Source organism: Tasmannia lanceolata, unplaced genomic scaffold (genome assembly GCF_043159265.1).
Source record: "Tasmannia lanceolata isolate RefF3 unplaced genomic scaffold, GAP_Taslan_0.1 ptg000007l, whole genome shotgun sequence".
Taxonomy (NCBI): Eukaryota; Viridiplantae; Streptophyta; class Magnoliopsida; order Canellales; family Winteraceae; genus Tasmannia; species Tasmannia lanceolata.
This window is the reverse complement of record NW_027518684.1, coordinates 27,305,126-27,325,668: the sequence shown is the minus strand read 5'-3', so window position 1 is coordinate 27,325,668 and position 20,543 is coordinate 27,305,126. Positions and strand designations below refer to the sequence as shown.

Below are 20,543 nucleotides of genomic sequence, written 5' to 3'. Positions count from 1 at the left end.
AGGCTCGGAGTGCGAGCATGGATGGATCTTTTGGATTAGCATTATCTTTTTTTGTTTCATTCGTTTACATGAGTACTATTCAAACTTTGTAATTACTGATTTATTTTACTTGGGTTCGGGTTGTGACAAATATACTAGATGGCTGATCATTATTTTGTGACTTATGGTTTTTTATTTGTGGACTAGTAATTAATTTAATTGATTACGGATGACTTATCTAGCTATGGTGGTTTCTGGTTACTTCTTCCTTGCATGTCTGCGAGGTTGCTTGTAGGTATGTGACATTGTCACGTGCCTGGGTTATGGCTTGGTTCAGGGCGTGACACTACCAATGCAAGGTTTTCTTCGTGAAACACCATGATCATCATTGAAAATATACTAACTTGTGAAAGACATGGTCAAGAGCTAAATAAAGGATCCATACACTAATCACAACACAGTGACTATACTTGCAAACCATGCTAGAGTTTCTTCTTAAATAGGATATATAATATTACAATACATAATGGGCATAGCTTATGGTATTACAATGAGATTGTCATTTACTCAGGCATTCATCTGAAGACCAACTTCCCATTAATTCTTTTGAGCAAGAACATCAGAGCTTGCAGTAGTCTAGGCAATTCTTCTCATCAAGTTCTGTTGTAAGAAAGAACTGAAGAAAGTCCCTCATCTTTATTTCCCTGTATTTTGGGGGATTATCATCTGATAACAAATCCACTATGGGCCCATAGGATTTTTCTTCACGACTTCCATTGAAAAAGCATGCAACCGATATTCTAGGACCTATATGGCTAGCCAACACTCTATGCCCTACACTTTTCAGCTTGTCATTGGTCATAAGCTACACAAAAACAAGGCAATCCAAAGAAGTACAAATTGTAAAACAATGAGGAGTGAAGTATGTGAAACAATAAATTACTCAAAAAGCTTAAGCCGTTGGAGTTCGCGTTATTTAATCATTTATACTCTTTTATAATCATTTATAATTTCAGCACTCCACTCACATGCAACCCCTCTTTTTTTCGATTGGCCGTGGTTGAAAGATCCCACATCGGAAAAGGAGAGAAGATTGCTTTATCTCTTTCCCTATATAAACGCTTTTTCAGCATCTCCAAGAGGCGAGTCCTTGCGGAGTGGGTCGGGCACAGTAGTGCTGGAGAACCAAAACCAGACAATATTTACACAATGGGGTCGGAGCATGATAGGGGCACATGTGGCCCCTCTTTTAAGTTAGTCATGCACATTGATTTTTTTAATATTGAGTTCGTTTCTTGAGCTCATACCCTAGCAGGTTTTATTCTCCGATGTTTTTGCTATTGACACCCCATTAAGTCTCACCCTCACTAGTGTTCATATAAAACTAAGGTACACAATAAATTCCAAAGCCCCTTGAAAGGCTCAAGCCTTTCTTCCAACTCCACCATATATAAGGGTGAGAAACTTTCTCAAAAGTTCCAATGTGGGACTATTTGTTTTGGCAGTTGAGTTGAGAGCTCACTTCACGCACATCAAGGTCTTGGGTTCAAGTCCCCATAAGCAAAAAGACACTTGCTTTGAAAACAAGAGGGAACCTTTTCAACTTAAAAATATCTAACACTCCGACACCATATGAAACAACCAATTACTCCAAAAGCTTAAGCGGTTAGAGTTGGTGTTATTTAATTATTTATACTTCAACAAAGGAAGCATACCTGGAGAAGATCTCCAATGTTGACTACTAAAGCTCCCGGAATTGGTGGAACATCTACCCAACATTGTTGATGGATGACTTGGAGGCCGCCGATTTGGTCTTGGAGAAGAATGGTAAGGAAGTCGGGATCAGAGTGCCTGCCTGTGCCTAGTGTTTGTTCTGGCTCAGGGCACGCCGGATAGTAATGTCCGGTCAGGACTAATGTTTGGGTGCATTGGATTTTCTTGAGGTAGTCGGGGCCGAGCCCAAGAGCCTCTGATAGTAATTCAGACAATGTTTCTCCTAGTCTCATGACGTGCTTTGAGTAGTCCATCATTATATCTCTGCAAATGGCGAGGGTGAGATCGTTTACCAAAGATTATTACATTAAACAAAAACCAGCTAAAGAATTCTAGTGTTAGTTGATTTCTAGGGCTAGCTAGGGGTTGCAAGCTTTGTTTCCATGTGTGTAAGGTTGCAGTTTTCGTATATAATAGAGAATTTTTTTTTCCATGGAAGTAGATTAACTAAGCATTGGAAAAGTCATTTGAGAGTAGGTAGTATGTATAGTGGACCCATGCATTGGATGATATTTTTTGAACAATTATGGTTTTTTGTTGGACGTGACATTCACATTTAAATTTTGTCATAAAAGGTCTACTTGTTTCATGGTAAAATAGGTGTATAACAATTGAGGGCGTAACCATTTACTGCATTAAAATATTTTATTGTAAAATTTTATTCCTCTTTTCAATTGTTTCTGGGGACTAAAGAAAATCAGACAAGAAATAGGCATACAGAAATGAGGGTGTAGTCTTTGGATTATACTAGAAAAAAAATATGATATAAAAAAAGATGACTTTAAACAAACTATTGAATGTGGTCGGTACCTTGTACTAAATTTGGATGATTTATTGATAAAGGATATGCATATGAAGGAATGTTTAAATTGAACATTAAACGAAGAATAAAAATTTGGCAGATTATTTTTTTCACCCCCCTTAGGATTATGCCCCCGCCCCCCCCCCCCCCCTCTGTTAACGGAATTATGGGCAGACTTTAACGGGCACATAATCCTGTCTCTGTTTGTGTGTGGTTGGGGGGTTCATCTCCCTAAATATTTTACTGCTAATGTTCTTTCTTCTGTTAATTCTTTGCATGCTAGATTATATATGTCACGTAGAGTATGCCATAATATGAGATTTTAGGGTTTAATTTCTAAGGTCTGGTTGGAAAATTTTTAAAGATGTGAAAGATGTATATTATATAGCTAGGGATTTGCTAGGGTCCATCACAAAAGGCATTTCACGGAACGTCTGTTGCATTAGAGAGCAGCCACCTCATGAGCATTAGATATGTTTAAAAATTACTTGCTAGAACTTAAATATAATCTAACAGAAAGTTTAAAAGAAGTAAAAGTGGAAGAAAAGGTGAATATGACTCCTTTTAGTAGAGAATAGTAAATTATTTAAGCCATTGATAATCTTACAAAAACGTCTCCTCTTTATACTCCTAACCAAAATGGTGTTGCAAAAATGAATAATGGAATTTTAGCATAACTCATGAATGTATGCTTCTAACCAACGGAGAGAAGAATTCTAAATTATGTTAAATATTTAATAGCATTCTCGAATCTCAACTATAGGACTAAAGTATTAGATTTTATAGGATATGCGTAGGAGTAAAGTCTAGTATTCTTGAAAAATATCAGTGGGAACCACTTTATAGGATGATCTACACCGTTCATTTGATAGGCAAAAAAGTAAATATGGTGTACCCCATAAATTATCTCCATAGGAGGGTTAGGATCATCTAGGGGTGCAACTCAGGTCGGGTTCAACCCGAAAGAAACTCGGGTCGGGTTGGGTATCCTTCCAGTCGGGTTCGGGCTAGGTTGAATTTTCCCAACCCGGGTCGAGTTTGGGTTGGGTTCACGTTGAGGGCTTGGGCACCCTGACCAAAGTGAAACCTGACATTTTTTATCAGTTTTATTTTTAGTAAGCTTAAAAACTCGGGTTGGGTTCGGTTTGGGTTGGAAAAAAGGGTTACTTTGGTCGGGTCAGGTTGAACGTCATTGGGTTGGAACTCGTGTTAGGTCAGGTTCGGGTTGGATCATCTTATGAAGTGGGCCCACTGTTTTTTTTTTTTTTAAATACTAGGGTTTACACCCACACAGGTTTTTAAGTAATAATCCGTTTTTGAGTATTAATCTCCTATGTGCTTTTAAGTAAATTTTAGTTCTAAAATGAGAGATTTTATATGGTGCAAGCCCTTATTATCTTGTATTTCTCAACAAGTATTGTACGGACCACATCATAGGTTGATCCAAACCGTCCATGTGATGGAACACAACGTAAATAGGTTGTTCCCCAAAAATCATTTCTATAGAATGATCGTAACCCTCCGACCTATGGAGATTTCATACTACGCAGTTCCACTATAGATCGAACGGTTAATTGGGATCATCCTATTGAAATGATTTTTTGGGCACAACCTATTTACGTTGTGGCCCATAGCATGGACGGTTTGGATCATCCTATAGTTTGGTCGGTACAGTACTTTTCGAAAAATTCAGGTATTCCTAAAATGAAGGGTGACCTTCCAAAAAAGCTTTCGTGATTTACAACTAATGGGGGCACCCTTTCATCCCCTTTCTTGGAAGGCCGGCGCCATTCAGTTTAGAACCCCTCTTTTTATTAATATATAAGAAAAATGGGATTCGGTCATCAGACGAGAAGGCATGTGGCGGGCTGGCTGTTGCATGAGAGAGCAGGCACATGGACTCATTTTTGAACAGGTTTTGTCTTATTAATTTAATGCATGTGAGGTGGCTGCCCTCTCATGCAACAGCCTACCCCAGAAATGCCTTCAATGATGGTCCCTGTCAAATCCCATAAAAAATTAGGTTCTATGAATTTTTGAAAAAAAAAATTATTAAAAGATAATTTATAAAAGTCCAAATTTTGGACTCTGGCCTGGCCATCTATTTTTCTATTAAGATAGAAATGTTTTTAACTTATCTCCGAATCAACTTATTGACCACCTAGAGAGTGTAATCACAATCACATGGTCACATGGTCACAGTGTGGTTCATAATTTCATATCAATCGCTTTGATGAGGGTTTAGACAATGGAACAGTTCCACATGTAGAAAAATATAACTTAGATATCTACCTAGATAAATGATTTCCAACCCTTTTCACAATTGGGCCGGTTTGGATTGCAGGCATTTTCCGCAAGAGTTTGAAATGAAAAAACAATATCTCAAAATTTTCCTACCTTTGCAATGGAAAATAGATAAATTGAAGCAAAACTATTCAATTTTTACTTGGGTCATTCAATTTATGATAATATCTTTAAACTTAACCATAATTAGGGATTTGCCACTCAATTTAGTGAAAAGCCATTACACGACTCAATTTTGCAAGGAGAGAACAGCCACCTCAAATGAATTAAATGAACAAGCCAAATGTTGTAAAAAATGAGCCGTAAAATGGCTTTCCGCCAAATTACCTAGCAAATCACCCACAATTATTATATCATAGGCAATGATAAATCCGCACCCCCTGCTGGATAATTCGCACCCTTATAAACGTTAAAAAGTATTAAAAGTCTGCCACATACCCTCCTTTAAAGTGATGCGAATTATCCTATAGAGGGGTGCGAGTTTATCATCACCCTTATATCATTTCTATCTAAATCATGGAAAGAAAAAACTTTTCCAGGAAAAAACAATTCTTCCATCAGAAACGTTTTCTTGTAATCCAAACAGGGTGTAAGTAAATGGAAAACTGGAAACAAAGGAGTGGAAATGAAAAATACCTGCAAAGTGGTGGAATCTCTTCAGGGTCTAGACCATCAAACAAAACAGTAAAAGTATCCCTCCAATTAGCAGCACGAGATTGCAAGAGATCATAATTAGTAGAAAATCTCACTTTTTTCATAAATTCACGCGTGTAAATCTCCATCTTATCCTCCTTGGGCTGTTCATGAAACTTTCTCACTCCTTCAATTATTCCGTCAAGAACACTTGACGGAATTCCATGGTTCACTGTCTGAAAGAAACCCCAATTCTCCGATGCTCGCCGGATCTCGTCCACGATCTCTTTCCGGCGAGAGTCGTAGATTCCGGCGAGATCTATGACCGGCACCTGGAGGTGGTTTTGGGGAGTGGGGTCCACCTTATTGGGGAGATTCTCCGGTGGGTGGATGAAGAATCTGGGGATCTTGAGTATGCCTGAATCAACGAGTCCTTTGACTCCGATTTTTGAGTCGTCGAATTGTTTTACTTCTTTTGTTCGATCGTAAACTGAGTCAGTGTTGAGTTGTTGGGTGTTCATGATTGTTTGTTAATGAAGGAGAATAGGGAATAGAGAGTTGTGGACATAATGCTAAATTCCTCCCCTGTAAGTAGAGATAATGGGACAAGGGAAATGATATTTCCACTTCTTTGTTTTTTTTGGCAATGGGAACCACTTCTGTATGTCTTTTGTTGAAAGTGGCTGGGTTTTCTATGGCTTTTGTTTGACTATTCCTTCAAGGTTAACGAGTGATGCATTGAAAATGTAAATCTCCAATAAATTTACATAGAGCGTTTTACATGGCTTTAAAACCTTCATTCAAATAATGTCAGTTTAACAAAAAAATTTAAAAAGGGATTTGCTAGGGTCCATCATAAAAGGCATTTCGCGACTGGTCTGTCGCATGTTAGACCAGCCACCTTGTGAATGGAGACAAAGAGTGTGGTTGGTCTGGCATGCGACAGACCAGCCGTGAAATGCCTTTTGCGATGATGGACGATAGCAATTACCTTAAAAAAATTAGGGAAGTGATACTTACGCCCCTTTTCATCACCAGGGACACCTGGCGCCAGTGTATCAATGACTAAATGGGGGCTCATGTACTTGACGTAAAAAAAATCCAATGGCCTTGATTGCCATGTACACTAGCGCTGGGTGTCCCTGGTGATCAAAAGGGGCGTAAATATCACTTCCCAAAAATTAATAATAAGGGAAATGATATATTCGCCCTCTTTTCTTCCCCGATAGCCCAGCTGCCCCTTGTACTCTAAATACCATAGAGTGTCTCGTATCTATTAAGTGAGGGCATAAAGAAGTGAGGGCATGATCCTTTGGATTTTATTAAAAGGGATTTGCTAGGGACCATTGCAGAAGGCATTTCACGGACACGCTGTTGCATGAGAGAGCATCCATTTTTCAACAGATTTTGTCTTGTTCATTTAATTTTTCTGATGTGGCTGCTCTCTCATGCAACAGCGGGTCCGTGAAATGCCTTATGTGATGGGCCCTAGCAAATCCCATATTAAAAAAAGAAATATGTATTTTTTTTTTTAAGATAGAGATGTTATTAACTTATCCCGTATCAACTTAAACAGTTTCTACTGTAAATGACTAATTGCATAACGCAATTATCAATTGTGGACCAGACATCAAACAAATAATGTCCACAGCATAATCACAATCAACTGGTCATGATGTGGGCCCTATCTCCTTCTTGAAGATGAGAATTTATACACTTCACTTGTAGAAATATGTATCTTAGATATCTACCTAGGGAAATGATATTTCCAGCCTTTTTCTCAGAAGTCAATTAGGCCAGTATCGATTGCTGGAATTTTCTGGAAAAGTTTGGAATGGAAAAATGTCTCAAAAATTTCCTACTCTTGCACACGAAAGAAGAAAACTTCCCTGAGACATTCAATTTATGATAATATCCCTCTAACTTAATCACAATTAAGAATTTGCTTGGCAATTTTGCGGAAAGCCATTTCACGGCTCCCTTTTGCAAGAGATACCAGCCACCTCGAATGAATTAAATTAATAAGACAATATCTGCTAAAAAGTAAGCATGTGTGGCAGTGAGAAGTAATGTGATTTCCATTACCCGCCTTTCATTCAATGGGGGAGATGGGTGATGTGACCCATGGTTTCCAAGATGCTCTTCTTACGATCGATCCCAATCCATTTGTCTGGCTTTCTGCCAAATTGCCCAGAAAATGCTAGGATATAATTATGGGCGAGTTGCAAGGCAATTTAGCGGAAAGCCATTTCATCGCTCACTTCTGCAGGAGAGATCAGCCACCTCAAATGAATTAAATGAAGATTTTGGATTTTTAAAATCATGTTTTTTTGGGCAAAACCAAGGTTTTAAATTTCGTCCGAAATCCGAAATTTTGGATTTAGGTTGGGACCGAAACCGAAATTTGGCAAAATCTGAAATTTCGGACTTACCAAAAATGAATAAAATATTACTTCCTTTTTTGTGTACCGGATTTCGGCTGAAATTTCAGTTTCGGTGAAGTCCGAAATACATATCGAAACCGAAATTTAAAACCATGGCCAAAACATAGTGTTTGGAAAATGCTTCTCAAAGTTGTTTTGAAAAAGAAAAACCTTTATTGTTGAAAATTTTGCTTTTTTTCAAAGGAGTGTAGATTTAGTGGTGGGAAAAATAGTCCATCATTAGAAGTTTTAGAAAGTGGAGATGGGTATATAAAGTTTTACTTACTTCTCTACCTTGCTTTGTTGCACAATGGGTTTTAGCCATTGGTAGACCTACAAGAGGGTGCAATGCACCGCACGTGACAAAAGTGAATCGGAATTGCTTTTGTGTGTATATACTATTGACATCATATGCTGTTTATATAGATACAGCATGCTTAGAAAGAAAGAACGAAAAAAAGAAAGAATATAAAAATACAATACTAATGACAGAACAATGGCAACATTTTTTGCTATACACTGACCATATTTTCCTATTATGCACAATGTGCATTTTAAGTTGGGAAGGTAATGAGCAAACCTTCCTATTGTTGGGAATACAATGAGCACCTTTTCCTATTAGCACGCGTGCGGCGTGGGCTGTAGGGCAGTAGTGGCTCTTTTAGGCACACTTTGCACTTCGAGTGATTGGAGTCGGCCATCAAATCAAGATTGGGTCGACGGATCGATATGATCCCGAGTGGGTGCGATCTACATCGTAAGATCGTTCGAACGGGTTCGAACAGCTAGTGCTGGATCGGTTGTCATCTAAGGCGACGGATCGCGGATAACAGCTAGTGTCCGATCGGGTTCAATCTAGACCGTCAGATTGGGTTCAACATGGGTCTTACAATAGTCACTCCAGGATTGATCTGAAATGTTGAATCACGGATGAAAACGATCTACTGGTATGGGTGCTTTCCACACAGAAAAGACACCATGGGCTTATAAATAGAGCAGATCTCAGTCATTTCTTAACAGGAACGAATTTTCAAACCTATATTGCTATTCAGAATTTCCATAATCAAAACTACTCTCTTCTAGTGCCCCCAAAGTCTTTTCAACATATTGTCTTCATTGTTCTCTTTCTCTAACTACTGTTATTATACAGAAACCGTAATCAGACAGTTCTTTGAGGCTTGCAACTCTCTGAGGGCATTCCGGATTTGATTCTGCTTGTGCATTGCGTCATCAATCATTAGTAGGACATTTCTACTAGGCTTCATTGTATCTCTTAAGAAATGCAATATAGTACCGTGCCTTGAAGCAAATTAATTTCTGATTTTTCACCACCAATACCAATAGTACCCTTTTATCTCCAACAAAATGAACAAGACAAATGTTCTAAAAGTGAGCCTCCGTGGCTATTCTATCCCCCAAAAGTGAGCGCGAAATGGCTTTTACGTGAAATTGCCTATCAAATCCCCCATAATTATAACATTTCTCTCTAACTGGTGGAAAGAAAAAACTTTTCCAAGAAAAAAACACTTCCATGAGAAACGTTTTTCTTGCAATGTAAACAGCAAAAGACATACCAACTGAATTGAAAACTAGAAATACAGTCAGTTCATGAAAAGTCGAACAAAGTGGTAGATATATCATTTCCAATCTACTTAATATTCACAATTTTAAAGGGATGAAAGATGGCACCAACATGTTTTGATACTTGCACTAACTCAACTCGTCTTTTCTGTGGTAAACCGCTTTCAATTTCAAACCTCATTGCAGCTCCTAAAAGGGGTTCAAAAGTCAATTAAAACAGAAAAGACAAGTTGAGTTCGTGCACTTATTAAAACATGGTATTGTCAATATCAGTGAAATATTGAAATACCTGCAAAGTGGGGGAATTTCTTCAGGGTCCAGACCATCGAACATAACAGTGAAAGTATCTCTCCAATTAGCAGTGCGCGATTGAAACAAATCATAATTCGTGGAAAATTTCACCTTCTTCATGAAATCACGTGTGTGAAGCTCCATCTTATCCTCCTTAGGCTGTTCGTGAAACAGCCTAAGGCCATCAATTATTCTGTCAAGAACACTTAAAGGAATTCCATGGTTCACCATTTGAAAGAAACCCCAATTCTCCAATGCTCGCCGGATCTCATCGACGATCTCTTTCCGGCGAGAATAGTAGATTCCGGTGAGATCTATGACCGGCACCTGGAGGTCAGTGTAGTGGGTGGGGTCCACCTTATTGGGGAGATTCTCCGGTGGGTGGATGAAGAATCTTGGGATTTTGACTATGCGGGAGTCTACGAGTCCTTCGACTCCTATCTCTGAGTCGTGGAATTGTTTTACTTCTTTTGCTCGATCGTAATTTGAGTCTATTTGTGTATTGAGTTGTTGGGTGTTGATGATTGTTAAAGAATGAGAATATGAGATATAGTTTTGGAAGGGGATGGCTCACTGATCATGATAATTTCATTGCGGCTCATACATAAATAGACAAATCTTTCTACTGCATTTTTCAGCATTTGGACCCAGTTTTGTTGTCTTTTCTTGAAAATAGTTGTGTTTTCAATAGCTCTTTTTTGTTTGACTAACTAAATATTATAAAAAAAAGCTCACTCGAATTTACCGTTTTTGTTCAAGTCTGATTATTGGTCTACCAAGTCAAGTAACAATAGTTCGCCTACAACTCCCAAACTGTTTAGGCGAGATTCATGGAAAGGCCCCCTGATCCCGGCAAACTTCTCGTCTCCATGGAGGATCTCCGGAAACGGGAACTCCTTTTCCCTGGATGTTCTTCTGTTTCTTCCATATCTTGTATGGTTGCTGGACCAGATAAAGTTTCTGAGTCCAATTCTCGATTTCCTCTCTTATCTCAAGCAGATGTAGAATCCTTGCTCAATGAAAACAAAGGTGTCTGCAAGAAACTCCCTCCACCAGTCATCTCTTCAAAATCCTCGTCTGAGAAAACCTCATCTGGAAAAAAGAAAAATAGAAAAAAAGGCCTCAAGAAAATTCTCCCTGAGGAACCTGAGACCCTAAATGCTTTCAAACCCCCCCCCCCCCCCCCCCCCAAGCCTACTGTAAACCAAGTCATACTTGCTCCCTCCCTCCCTTCCAACTCAGATGGTCTGATCCAGGCCCCTGAGCCCCTCTCTGTCCCCATTGAAACATGTATCCTCTCAGACCATTCCTTTCCTAGTACTATTACTAGCATCTCTACTCCAAGAATGGAGTTGCTCCCTCCGGCGTCCGACACCCCCTCCCTCCTGCCTGATACCTCTTTCCACCAGGGTTTGCTACCTTTACCCTCTGGTCTATTTCCTGGACCAGGAAAATCCCCGATTTTTCCCCCTCTCTGCAAAATTCTCGCCCTCCCCATCGGCCCTCCGGAACCCGCAGTTACCCATCGGGTATTACCCAAAACCTGCCTAGGCGCCAGGCCCGATCTCTGAGCCCGCCAAAAAACCCCTTTGAAAATTCTTTTGAACTTCAAAACTTCCCGCCCCTTCTTTCAATCTCAAAACAGGGTCCCACTCATTCTCAATATCAGGCAACAGTTCAGCATTCTGCAATTCAAATTGAGCAGGAACTTTCTGTCTCCCGCCTCAACACCCAAGTTTGCCCCTCACCCGAACCTCAAACCCAATTGAAACCCCCCAATAAACCTTCTCCACCCCACCCATGGACAAACCTCTTTAACAAACCCAAATCCTCCATCCCTGTTAAACTAAATCGAGTCCAGATGCCCAACCGCTCTGACTCTGGAAACCATATCATCAACTTCTCTATGGAGGAAGTTAAAAAAGGCAGCAACAAATGGGAAAATAGCCTAGTTGGGTTTTTCCTTGGAAAAAGACCATATGTTCTAAACCTTCAGGAAAACTTGGAAAAAAAATGGAATCTAAAAGGCTCTCTTCAAGTATCCTCTCTCAGAAACGGTTTTTTCCTATTCAGGTTTAGCTGCAATGAAGACTGTGACAAACTCCTTGAAATGGAAGGCCACATGTACGCCAGTAGACCCCTCATCTTGAAGAAATGGTCACCTAAAATAGTTCTCACAAAACCAGAGCTAGCATCCATCCCAATCTGGATCAAGCTCCAAGGCCTCCCCCTCCAATATTGGAACCAAGATGGCATCAGCAAAATAGGCAGTGCTATCGGCAACCCCCTTTAGATGGATGCTAAAACAGCAGAAGCTACAAGCCTAAACTTTGCCAGACTCTGTGTAGAAATTGAAGCGGGTGATCCTCTCCCCACCTTAATTGAAATCCATTCCCCCTTCGGAGTGGAAATGCTCGAGGTTGAATATGAATGGAAGCCCCTCTCCTGTAAAGACTGCAAAACTTTCAGTCATTCAGCGGATAAGTGCCCCAAAAATTCACAATCAGAGCAGAAATCTCTCACTGAATGGAGACCTGTCCAAAAGAAATCGACCCCCATCGATTCAGAACCTCAACTCTCGATCATTGCTGCTCTTGTTGAACCATCCCTTCCTGAACCTGAACTCCCCCACCCCTCCTCTCAACCCGCTCTACCTATTCCAGTTTCTGAATCCCCCCCTCTCTCAACCATTCAAACTTTCAACCCATTTTCTTCCCTTGACTCTGATAACCTTTCAGAGCCATACCCTGAAGGAAATCAAATTGAGTTTACTGATGAAGACTCTGAACCAGAGTTACCAAAGGCTTTTGCTAACCTAAAGAAACTCTGGTCCCCGGGTCTTGCAGACACATGCAAGATCCCTGACAAGCCCAATTCATCCCCTGCAAATGCTCCCTGTAGTGCCCAAATTTCCACCTCCCAAAATACCACATCTCTTCGCACCATACAAGCTGATCTCCCCCAAATTCAAAAAATGTCTGACACTAGTTGTCCTACCTCCCTCAATCCAACCAATGTTACCCATGATTAAATTCGGTATTTGGAACATTAGGGGTCTTGGTACATCAAACAAAAGAAAAGAAGTGAGAAATCTGATACAAAAGAACAATCTTCCCCTTATCAGCATCCTTGAAACACATGTTTCTCAAATCAACATCCAGAGATACATTGATGAAATCTGCGGGACTTGGAATTCCTATGGTAACTACTTATCATCTGACAGAGGTCGAATTTGGCTTCTATGGAACCCTCAGATGATTCACCTCAACATTTTGCTTGAGTCAGATCAATTTCTTCATTGTGAGGTCAGATATCTCCAAACTCAAATTAATTTCAATCTCACCTGCATTTATGCCAGAAACAAAGGCATTGATCGAAGAGTCCTCTGGAACCAACTCCACTCAATATCCCTCAACATTGTCCTTCCCTGGATCACTACGGGGGACTTCAATGTCACCCGATTTTCTGATGAAAGAATAGGAGGAGCTAATCCAAATGCTGTCGAGATGGATGAATTCAGCAACTGGGTGGACTCGTGCTACCTTTTTGATCTTAGATCCCAAGGTCAATCTCTCTAATGGAATAACAGATCCAAAACTGGTAACTTGAATCTCAGAAGACTTGACAGAGCTATGGTAAACTCAGTATGGCTGGAAAATTTCCCAAGATCCACAAATTCATACCATCATCCTGGCCTCTCTGACCACTCCCCTCTCATAATCCAACTGGATAACAACCCCCACACCATCAAAATCCCTTTTCGATTCCAGTCAATGTGGTTGGAAGACTCCTCAGTTTACGAAGTGGTGGAAAGAGCTTGGCAAACTAAAATTGAAGGCACTCCTTTGTTCTGTGTCACCCAAAAACTCCGAGAGGTAAAAAAAGCTCTGAAAACATGGAACACTGATACTTTTGGAAGAATTGACATTCAGGCTCCTCTGTTAAGACAACAACTTGATGCAATCCAAAATCAGCTTGCCCTCTCTCCCACTGATATAAATTTAAGAAATGCTGAAGAAGAAATAAAAGATTCATACATTCGAGTTGCAAGAAAAGAAGAAATTCTCTACATGCAAAAATCTAAAGTAAATTGGTTGACTCTCGGGGACTCCAACACTGCTTTCTTCCATTCTGCTATGATGGCTCACCAAAATCAGAACAATATTCAAGGCACATCAGCTCTGGATGGTACCTTCTCCACTGATCCCAGTATCATTTCAAATACCATGGTGGATTTTTTCAGCAATCTTCTGAATTCCAGCGAGAATAACCAACCAACTGCCAAATCCATCATCCCTGACCCCATCAGAAATTTAACCACCCTCCAGCTGGATCACCTTGCAAAGCCTTTCTCAAAGGAAGAAATTTGGGATACAATCTCCTCTTCTGTTGGGAACAAAGCCCCTGGCCCTGATGGTTTCAATGGCGATTTCTTTAAAGCTTTCTGGTACCTGGTAAAAGATGACATCACTGAAGCTATTCTGTCTTTCTTTTCCAAGGGTAAAATGCTCCCTCAACTTAACTGCACTTTCATTGCCCTTATCCCAAAGACCCCCGATGTAGCCTCTCCAGAAAAATATCGTCCCATAGCCCTCTGCAATTTCCTATACAAAACTATCACAAAGCTAATGGCAAGTAGACTCAAACCAATCATGGACTCCCTGATAAGTCCTTTCCAGTCAGCTTTCATCCAAGGTAGATCTATACAAGATAATATCCTTCTCTCCCATGACCTTTGTCATAATTTTCATAGGAAAACCTCCACCAAGGCTATGTGTATCAAAATGGATCTCAAAAAGGCTTTTGATAGTGTGAATCACTCCTCCTTGATTTCATTTCTTCAAAAAATTGGTTTCCCCCAGATGTGGTGCAACTGGATACACCAATGCATTTCAACACCCTCTTTCTCAATCCTCATCAATGGTTCCCCGCAAGGCTTCTTTAAATCCTCAAATGGCCTTAGACAAGGGGATCCTCTTTCCCCTCTCCTCTTCTGTTTCGTAATGGAAATGTTAACCTGTCTCCTTCAAGTTTACCTTTGCTCTGGTCAGATTTCATCTCCGTTTTCTCGAAAAAATTTCACTATTTCCCACCTCCTTTTTGCTGATGATGTAATGTTGTTCGTGGACCCAACCTCCTCCTGTGCTGAAGGTGTAATCAATTGCCTAAATCTTTTCAAGCAATGTTCTGGCCTTGAATTTAACCCCGGGAAAAGTGAAATTTTCTTTTCAGGAATCTCGAATGGGGTCAAAAGAGCAGTCTGCAACATTCTCCGTATGGAAGAGGGTCACCTCCCAATCAAATATCTGGGATTACCTCTCATTACATCCAGATTAACAGCCTCTGACTGCCAACCCATCATCGATAAGATCAGGAACCGCCTCTCTGTGTGGACCAACAGAAACCTCTCAAGATCAGGAAGAGCTGAACTTATCAGAACAGTTCTCAGCACTTACCAGATCTACTGGTCTGCTGCCTTTCATATCCCTGCAATTGTCCTGGACAACATTGAAAAAATTCTGCGGAACTTTCTCTGGTCTGGTAGTAACACTGAGAAAAAATACCACAACATTGCTTGGGAAAGCTTATGCAAACCTAAAAGAGAAGGAGGCCTTGGGATCAGGAGACTTCCAGAGTTGAACAAAGCGGCTCATCTCAAGCAACTGTGGCATATTCTTGACAACAAAAATGTTCCTTGGGTCAAATGGTTTTCTCTCAAATACATTAGGAACAGAAGTATCTGGACCCTCCCCATGCCGGCAAAACCATCTTGGGTAGCCAGAAGCATCATCAATGCCAGAAATTTGGCTTCCTGACTTGTATGCTACATTGTTTGCCCGAATTCAAAACTGAACTTTTGGACCGACCCATGGCATCCTGCTGGGCCCATTTCCAATCAAATATCCTTTGAACCCCTCCTCAACCTCATCCCGATCTCTACATCAATCAATCGCATTTTTGAAGAAGGCTGGTGGAACCTCATCCAAACCCAACCATATCTCCAGGAACTAAAAAAAATAACAGACACAGCTCTCATCTCTTCCAGCCAAGATACAAAAGTCATTTGGAAACCTGAATCTAATGGTCACTTCTCCATTCGAAGCGCTTGGAATTCTATAAGATCTACAGGCCAGAAAGTTCCTTGGGTCTCCTCCATTTGGTTTCCTGGTCATGTTCCAAAATTCAGCACAACTGCATGGCTCGCTATCCAGAACAAGCTAACCACGAAAGATAATCTCCATTTCCTCGGCTCAGCCAGAGACAGAACCTGTCCTCTTTTTTTCAATTGCAGCTATAGTGCCTGGATTTGGAGACAAATTTTAGGGCGAGTCTCTGATCGTAAGAAGCAAAAGAAATCCCTAAATGAGGAAGAAGCATGGATAAGAGGTAAATTTAAATTGAAGGGTCAGTCATACACTTTTATTCGCTTATTGTTCACTGCTTCTATCCATCATTTATGGCTAGAAAGGAACAACAGAGTTCATGAAGGTCGAAATCTGCACAAGCATTTCACTTTGAAAAAAAATTTCAGAGCTGCGAGAGAAAAATCCCTCTTCCTAAAGCTAGACGACAATCCCTCCGAGATCTCCAGGAAAATTTCTCAGCTCTGGAAGCTTCCTCTGTTCCATAAGCAACTGTCACTTAATATTTGCTCCTGGAAGCCCCCGCAGCCTGGATGGATTAAACTCAACACCGATGCATCTCTTGCAAATGAAGAAGGTAGCATTGGAGGCTTACTAAGAAGTAGCGACGGCAATCTCTCAGCCTGTTTTCTCTTAGCTACCCAGCAGCTCCCATTCACGATCTTGAGATTGAAGCAATTCATATGGGGCTCAATCTTGCAGTGAGGGCGAATTACAAATGCCTATGTATAGAATCTGATTCCCTTCTTGCTGTCAATGTCATCCAAAAAACAGCTCCATGTCCATGGACAAAACGTATATCTCTTGAAAAGATAGACTCGATGCTATCAAACCTGCAAGCGTGGAGCATCTCCCATCTATGGAGAAAAGGGAATAGAGCAGCTGATTATCTATCCAAAAGCAACTGTCCTATGAAAGGATTCCCAATCTCTCATTCTGTATTTCCTGATGAATTCCAAAATATTTTGTTAGAGGACTCCTCGGGAGCCATTTATATCCGTTTGTAATTTTTCTTTTTTCTTTTCAATATATCTGGTGGGGGTCTGCCTAACCCCAAATTACCGATCAAAAAAAAAAAAAAAAAAAAACTAAATATTAGTGTCAAAAAGTCACAAAAAAAAAGAATAAGAAAAAGGAAGGAATGATATACTCACCATCTCTTATTCCTTGGCCACCCCCTCATAGTAGTCGTAAACAAAGGTTTTAAATAGGGCAGTGATAAATTCTTAAATCGACCCCCATATAGGTCACGGCTTAGAGAGAGATACGGGGTGGATTTGAGATATTAGGCTTATAGAGAGATACAGGGTGGATTTGAGATATTAGGGGATCGATTTATCATTGACCTTTAAATATTGGTTTCGTTGTCAGATTTAATGGAAATTTTAGACAAAATCACCTGAAAATATGTTAGTGATTTTGGTTATTTAAAATTTTCACTTGAATGGCTAAAATTTTAGTGGAAATTTCAGCGATTTCTACTAAAATTTTGGTGATGTCAGTTATTTGCAGATGACATAGTATTAATTGACGAAACCAAAGCAGAAGTAAATGCTAAGTTAGAGTTATGGAGAACTACTTTGGAATCCAAAGGTTTTAGACTGGGTAGGACTAAGAGAGGTACCTAAGAGGGATATCTTTCGCTATCTTGATTCAATTCTATATAAGGAAGGAAAGATTGAAGAGGATTTTAACCATACATTAGAGCCTCTTCCGTCATTTTCCAAGCTTTTCTAACACATCCATCATCCGTGGATCACCCAAACCAAATCAATCGACTACCGAGTTGCCCCCTAAAGGTCTCCTGTAGAGTCCTAAACCCTAGAAAGTCGTTCTGAGACCATCGAAAGGGCCCTCACCCTTACATCATACGATGAACTCCGGTTCGCCCTTAACAAGGCCAGCACGATTTGTGATTGCTAAACCACCTCGAGAAAAGTCAAGGCATGTAAATGTCTTCCAAACCATTCTCAGTAGAGGCACGCCGAGCTCCCCCAAAAGGACCCTTGTCTCCACAATCGCACGAGTATCAAACTCATCAATTTCGGTTTATCCCTAGCCAGGTTAACATAATTTGTAGCTGTCAACCATCCCTATCAGAGTCAACTACCTACCCACACGGTCAGCGAAACATCAACTACCCAGTAGGATCAACCCTCCCGAAGCAGAATCAACTCTGGTTGACTCCCAACCAAGTTGCCAGACAACTAAAGGTGCCGTTCAATTAAGTTTTCTAAAACTCAAGTTGTACCCACATAGCAAATCATAGGGTTTGTTTACCATCATTTTATAAAATCCTCGAATAAACCCTAGTTTTCAGTACTAGGTGTTCAAGTCAGAACTCTTCTAGCCATGTTTGCTCTTTCAATCCTCCCCGCTAGAGTCAAGGCAACCAATTGCCTTCCACATCATCCCTTTTCTTTTCCTACATGTAAAATCATGGGAGCGCCCCCCCCCCCCCCCCCGCCCCCAATTTCCCAAAGATCTTTGTTACAACCTGGTTCTCAAGATCAGATCTCCAGCAAAGATACCTCCTCAACCAACTTCGAAACCATCTCAAACTGGACGGATCTCGCATCAAGGATCCCTCCCCCGATCAACCAATCGGGTACTGCCATCATATATCCTGTCATCCAAATTTATCAACACCCATATCCTCAGCGAGTCATCCGCGTTCGATTCTCAACTGAGAACACACGGTCCTAATTTCTCCTAGCAAAAGACAACCAAACACCAGTGGAGTCAATCAAAAATTGCCTTTCAATTTTCATATCCAATCAATCAGTGTGAGTATCCTAAGGCATCTGAAACCAGAGTAAGTCCATTTCTACACGGTAGCTCTCAAACTAAGGTAAGTTTGTTTCTACGCGGTAGCACTTAAAACCAGAGTAGGTCCGTTTCTACACAGTAAACCTCACAACTAGAGTAAGTCTGTTTCTACGTGGTAGGTCTCCAACGTCACGGTAAGTCCGTTTCTACGCGGTAGCCCTCACAACCAGAGTAAGTATGTTTCTATGTTGTAGCTCTCCAAACATTAGGATAAGTCCGTTTCTACACGGTAGCCCTCACAACCAAAGTAAGTCTGTTGCTATGCGGTAGCTCTCCTACGTCAGTGTAAGAATGTTTCTACACGGTAGCCCTCACAACCAGATTAAGTCTATTTCTACATAGTAGCTCTCCAACATCAGGATAAGTCTGTTCCTACGCAGTAGCCCTCATGACCAGAGTAAGTCTGTTTCCACGCAGTAGCTCTCCAACACCAGGGTAAGTCTGTTTCTACCCGGTAACCCTAAAAAATTCCTGCACTGGATGTTAGAACAGCATCCCACCTTGTAGGTTATTCGTATCCGTATGATAGCTAGTCTTTTGGCTAACCCTCAAGGCAATCAACCCTAGATGCCAAAAAGGCATCTTCCATGTTTAAAATGTCGTTAAAACACGGTACCACCTCTAATCGAGTCATTCATCCAAAGTTAGGAGCATATGGCAATCGTGAGTCTGATCTATTCAATCAAATCTAGAGTACGATCCATCGTACCAACCATCGGATGTCGCACAGGCACCCATTTTATCAGCATTAGCACTAGATGTCAGACTGACATCCCTCGAGGTCCCTCCCCAAGTCACGCGCCAAACCTGATTTCAGATGACCCTCCCGACTATTGAAAACGATGTCCACCTAAGACTCGTCCAAGCAGTTGTATTTTCAAAGTTTTAAATCGTCAGTGAGAGATTCCACTCATGGACCTGACAGCAAGATTCCTCGGTAAAGGCTGCAAGCCTAAGGATCCGATGCGAGTCTTGCAACCCTATCATTAGTCCCTAGTGACAAAATTTTGTTGTCTCCTTACTTTGACATTCATGTTCCTTGCACCCTCTACTAAAGAGGGGCATCTGCAAACACCCAATTTTGTCAGGGTGGTACTACTGATAGGTTGTCGCGAGGATGAGTCCCATGATGAGCCAAAAGCCCATGTTCTCTTTTTCTTGATCTCTCTCTGGTTAATGAAACATGAAATACTTCTCCAAAATGAATTTGGCCCAAAGTTAAAACCCAAAATCGCATTTCCACACAACACCTGCCATTACGGCATGACCAAAAAGCTCATTTTCACATGGCACTCACCCGAATTTAACTCTGAGTCAAAAAAATGTGTGAAATTACGCACACCATTTCAAAGCATGTAGCTAGGTATTGGATGCCCTCGCCACAAGGAGCCCAACGAACTTGACTGCACGCGATTTGGAGTCAAAACAGAGGAGTTATCGACTTTTAAAGTTCCCGAAAACTCTCGGAAAACCCTGGAAACCTGATTTCGGATGCACCAAAGTTATCCACACCCCTCCAAAGCACAATTTTAGGTTCATAAGACCCCTCTCATCCTGAGGAATTCCATGAATCTGACCAAACGTACTTCGAAGTCCAAACGAAGGAGTTACGACCCAACGAAACTCTGGAATATCCCGAAAACCCGACATGCCCCCAAACCGACATACAGGTGGCACTAAAATCGTGGGGCACGACCCCCAAATTGCAATTTGTGATTTCCAAATTGCAAGTTGCAATTTTGAGTCCCAGGAGGATCTCGCAGTGCAAACCCAAATCACAAGTTG

General features: G+C 40.8%; 1 protein-coding gene and 1 pseudogene across 1 annotated transcript; both read right to left on the bottom strand.

Moving 5' to 3' along the window:
• Positions 1–446: 446 nt before the first annotated feature.
• LOC143882340 (1-aminocyclopropane-1-carboxylate oxidase homolog 1-like) lies at positions 447–6,154 on the bottom strand. The gene is made up of 3 exons (XM_077385881.1): positions 5,495–6,154; positions 1,695–2,016; positions 447–844 (listed from the first exon to the last, which is right to left on the bottom strand). The coding sequence occupies exons 1-3, from the start codon at positions 6,010–6,012 to the stop codon at positions 599–601; spliced, it is 1,086 nt and encodes a 361-aa protein (XP_077241996.1). The 5' UTR covers positions 6,013–6,154; the 3' UTR covers positions 447–598.
• Positions 6,155–9,665: 3,511 nt separating this feature from the next.
• On the bottom strand, positions 9,666–10,714 carry LOC143880717 (putative 2-oxoacid dependent dioxygenase pseudogene; annotated as a pseudogene).
• Between the last annotated feature and the right edge of the window lie 9,829 nt (positions 10,715–20,543).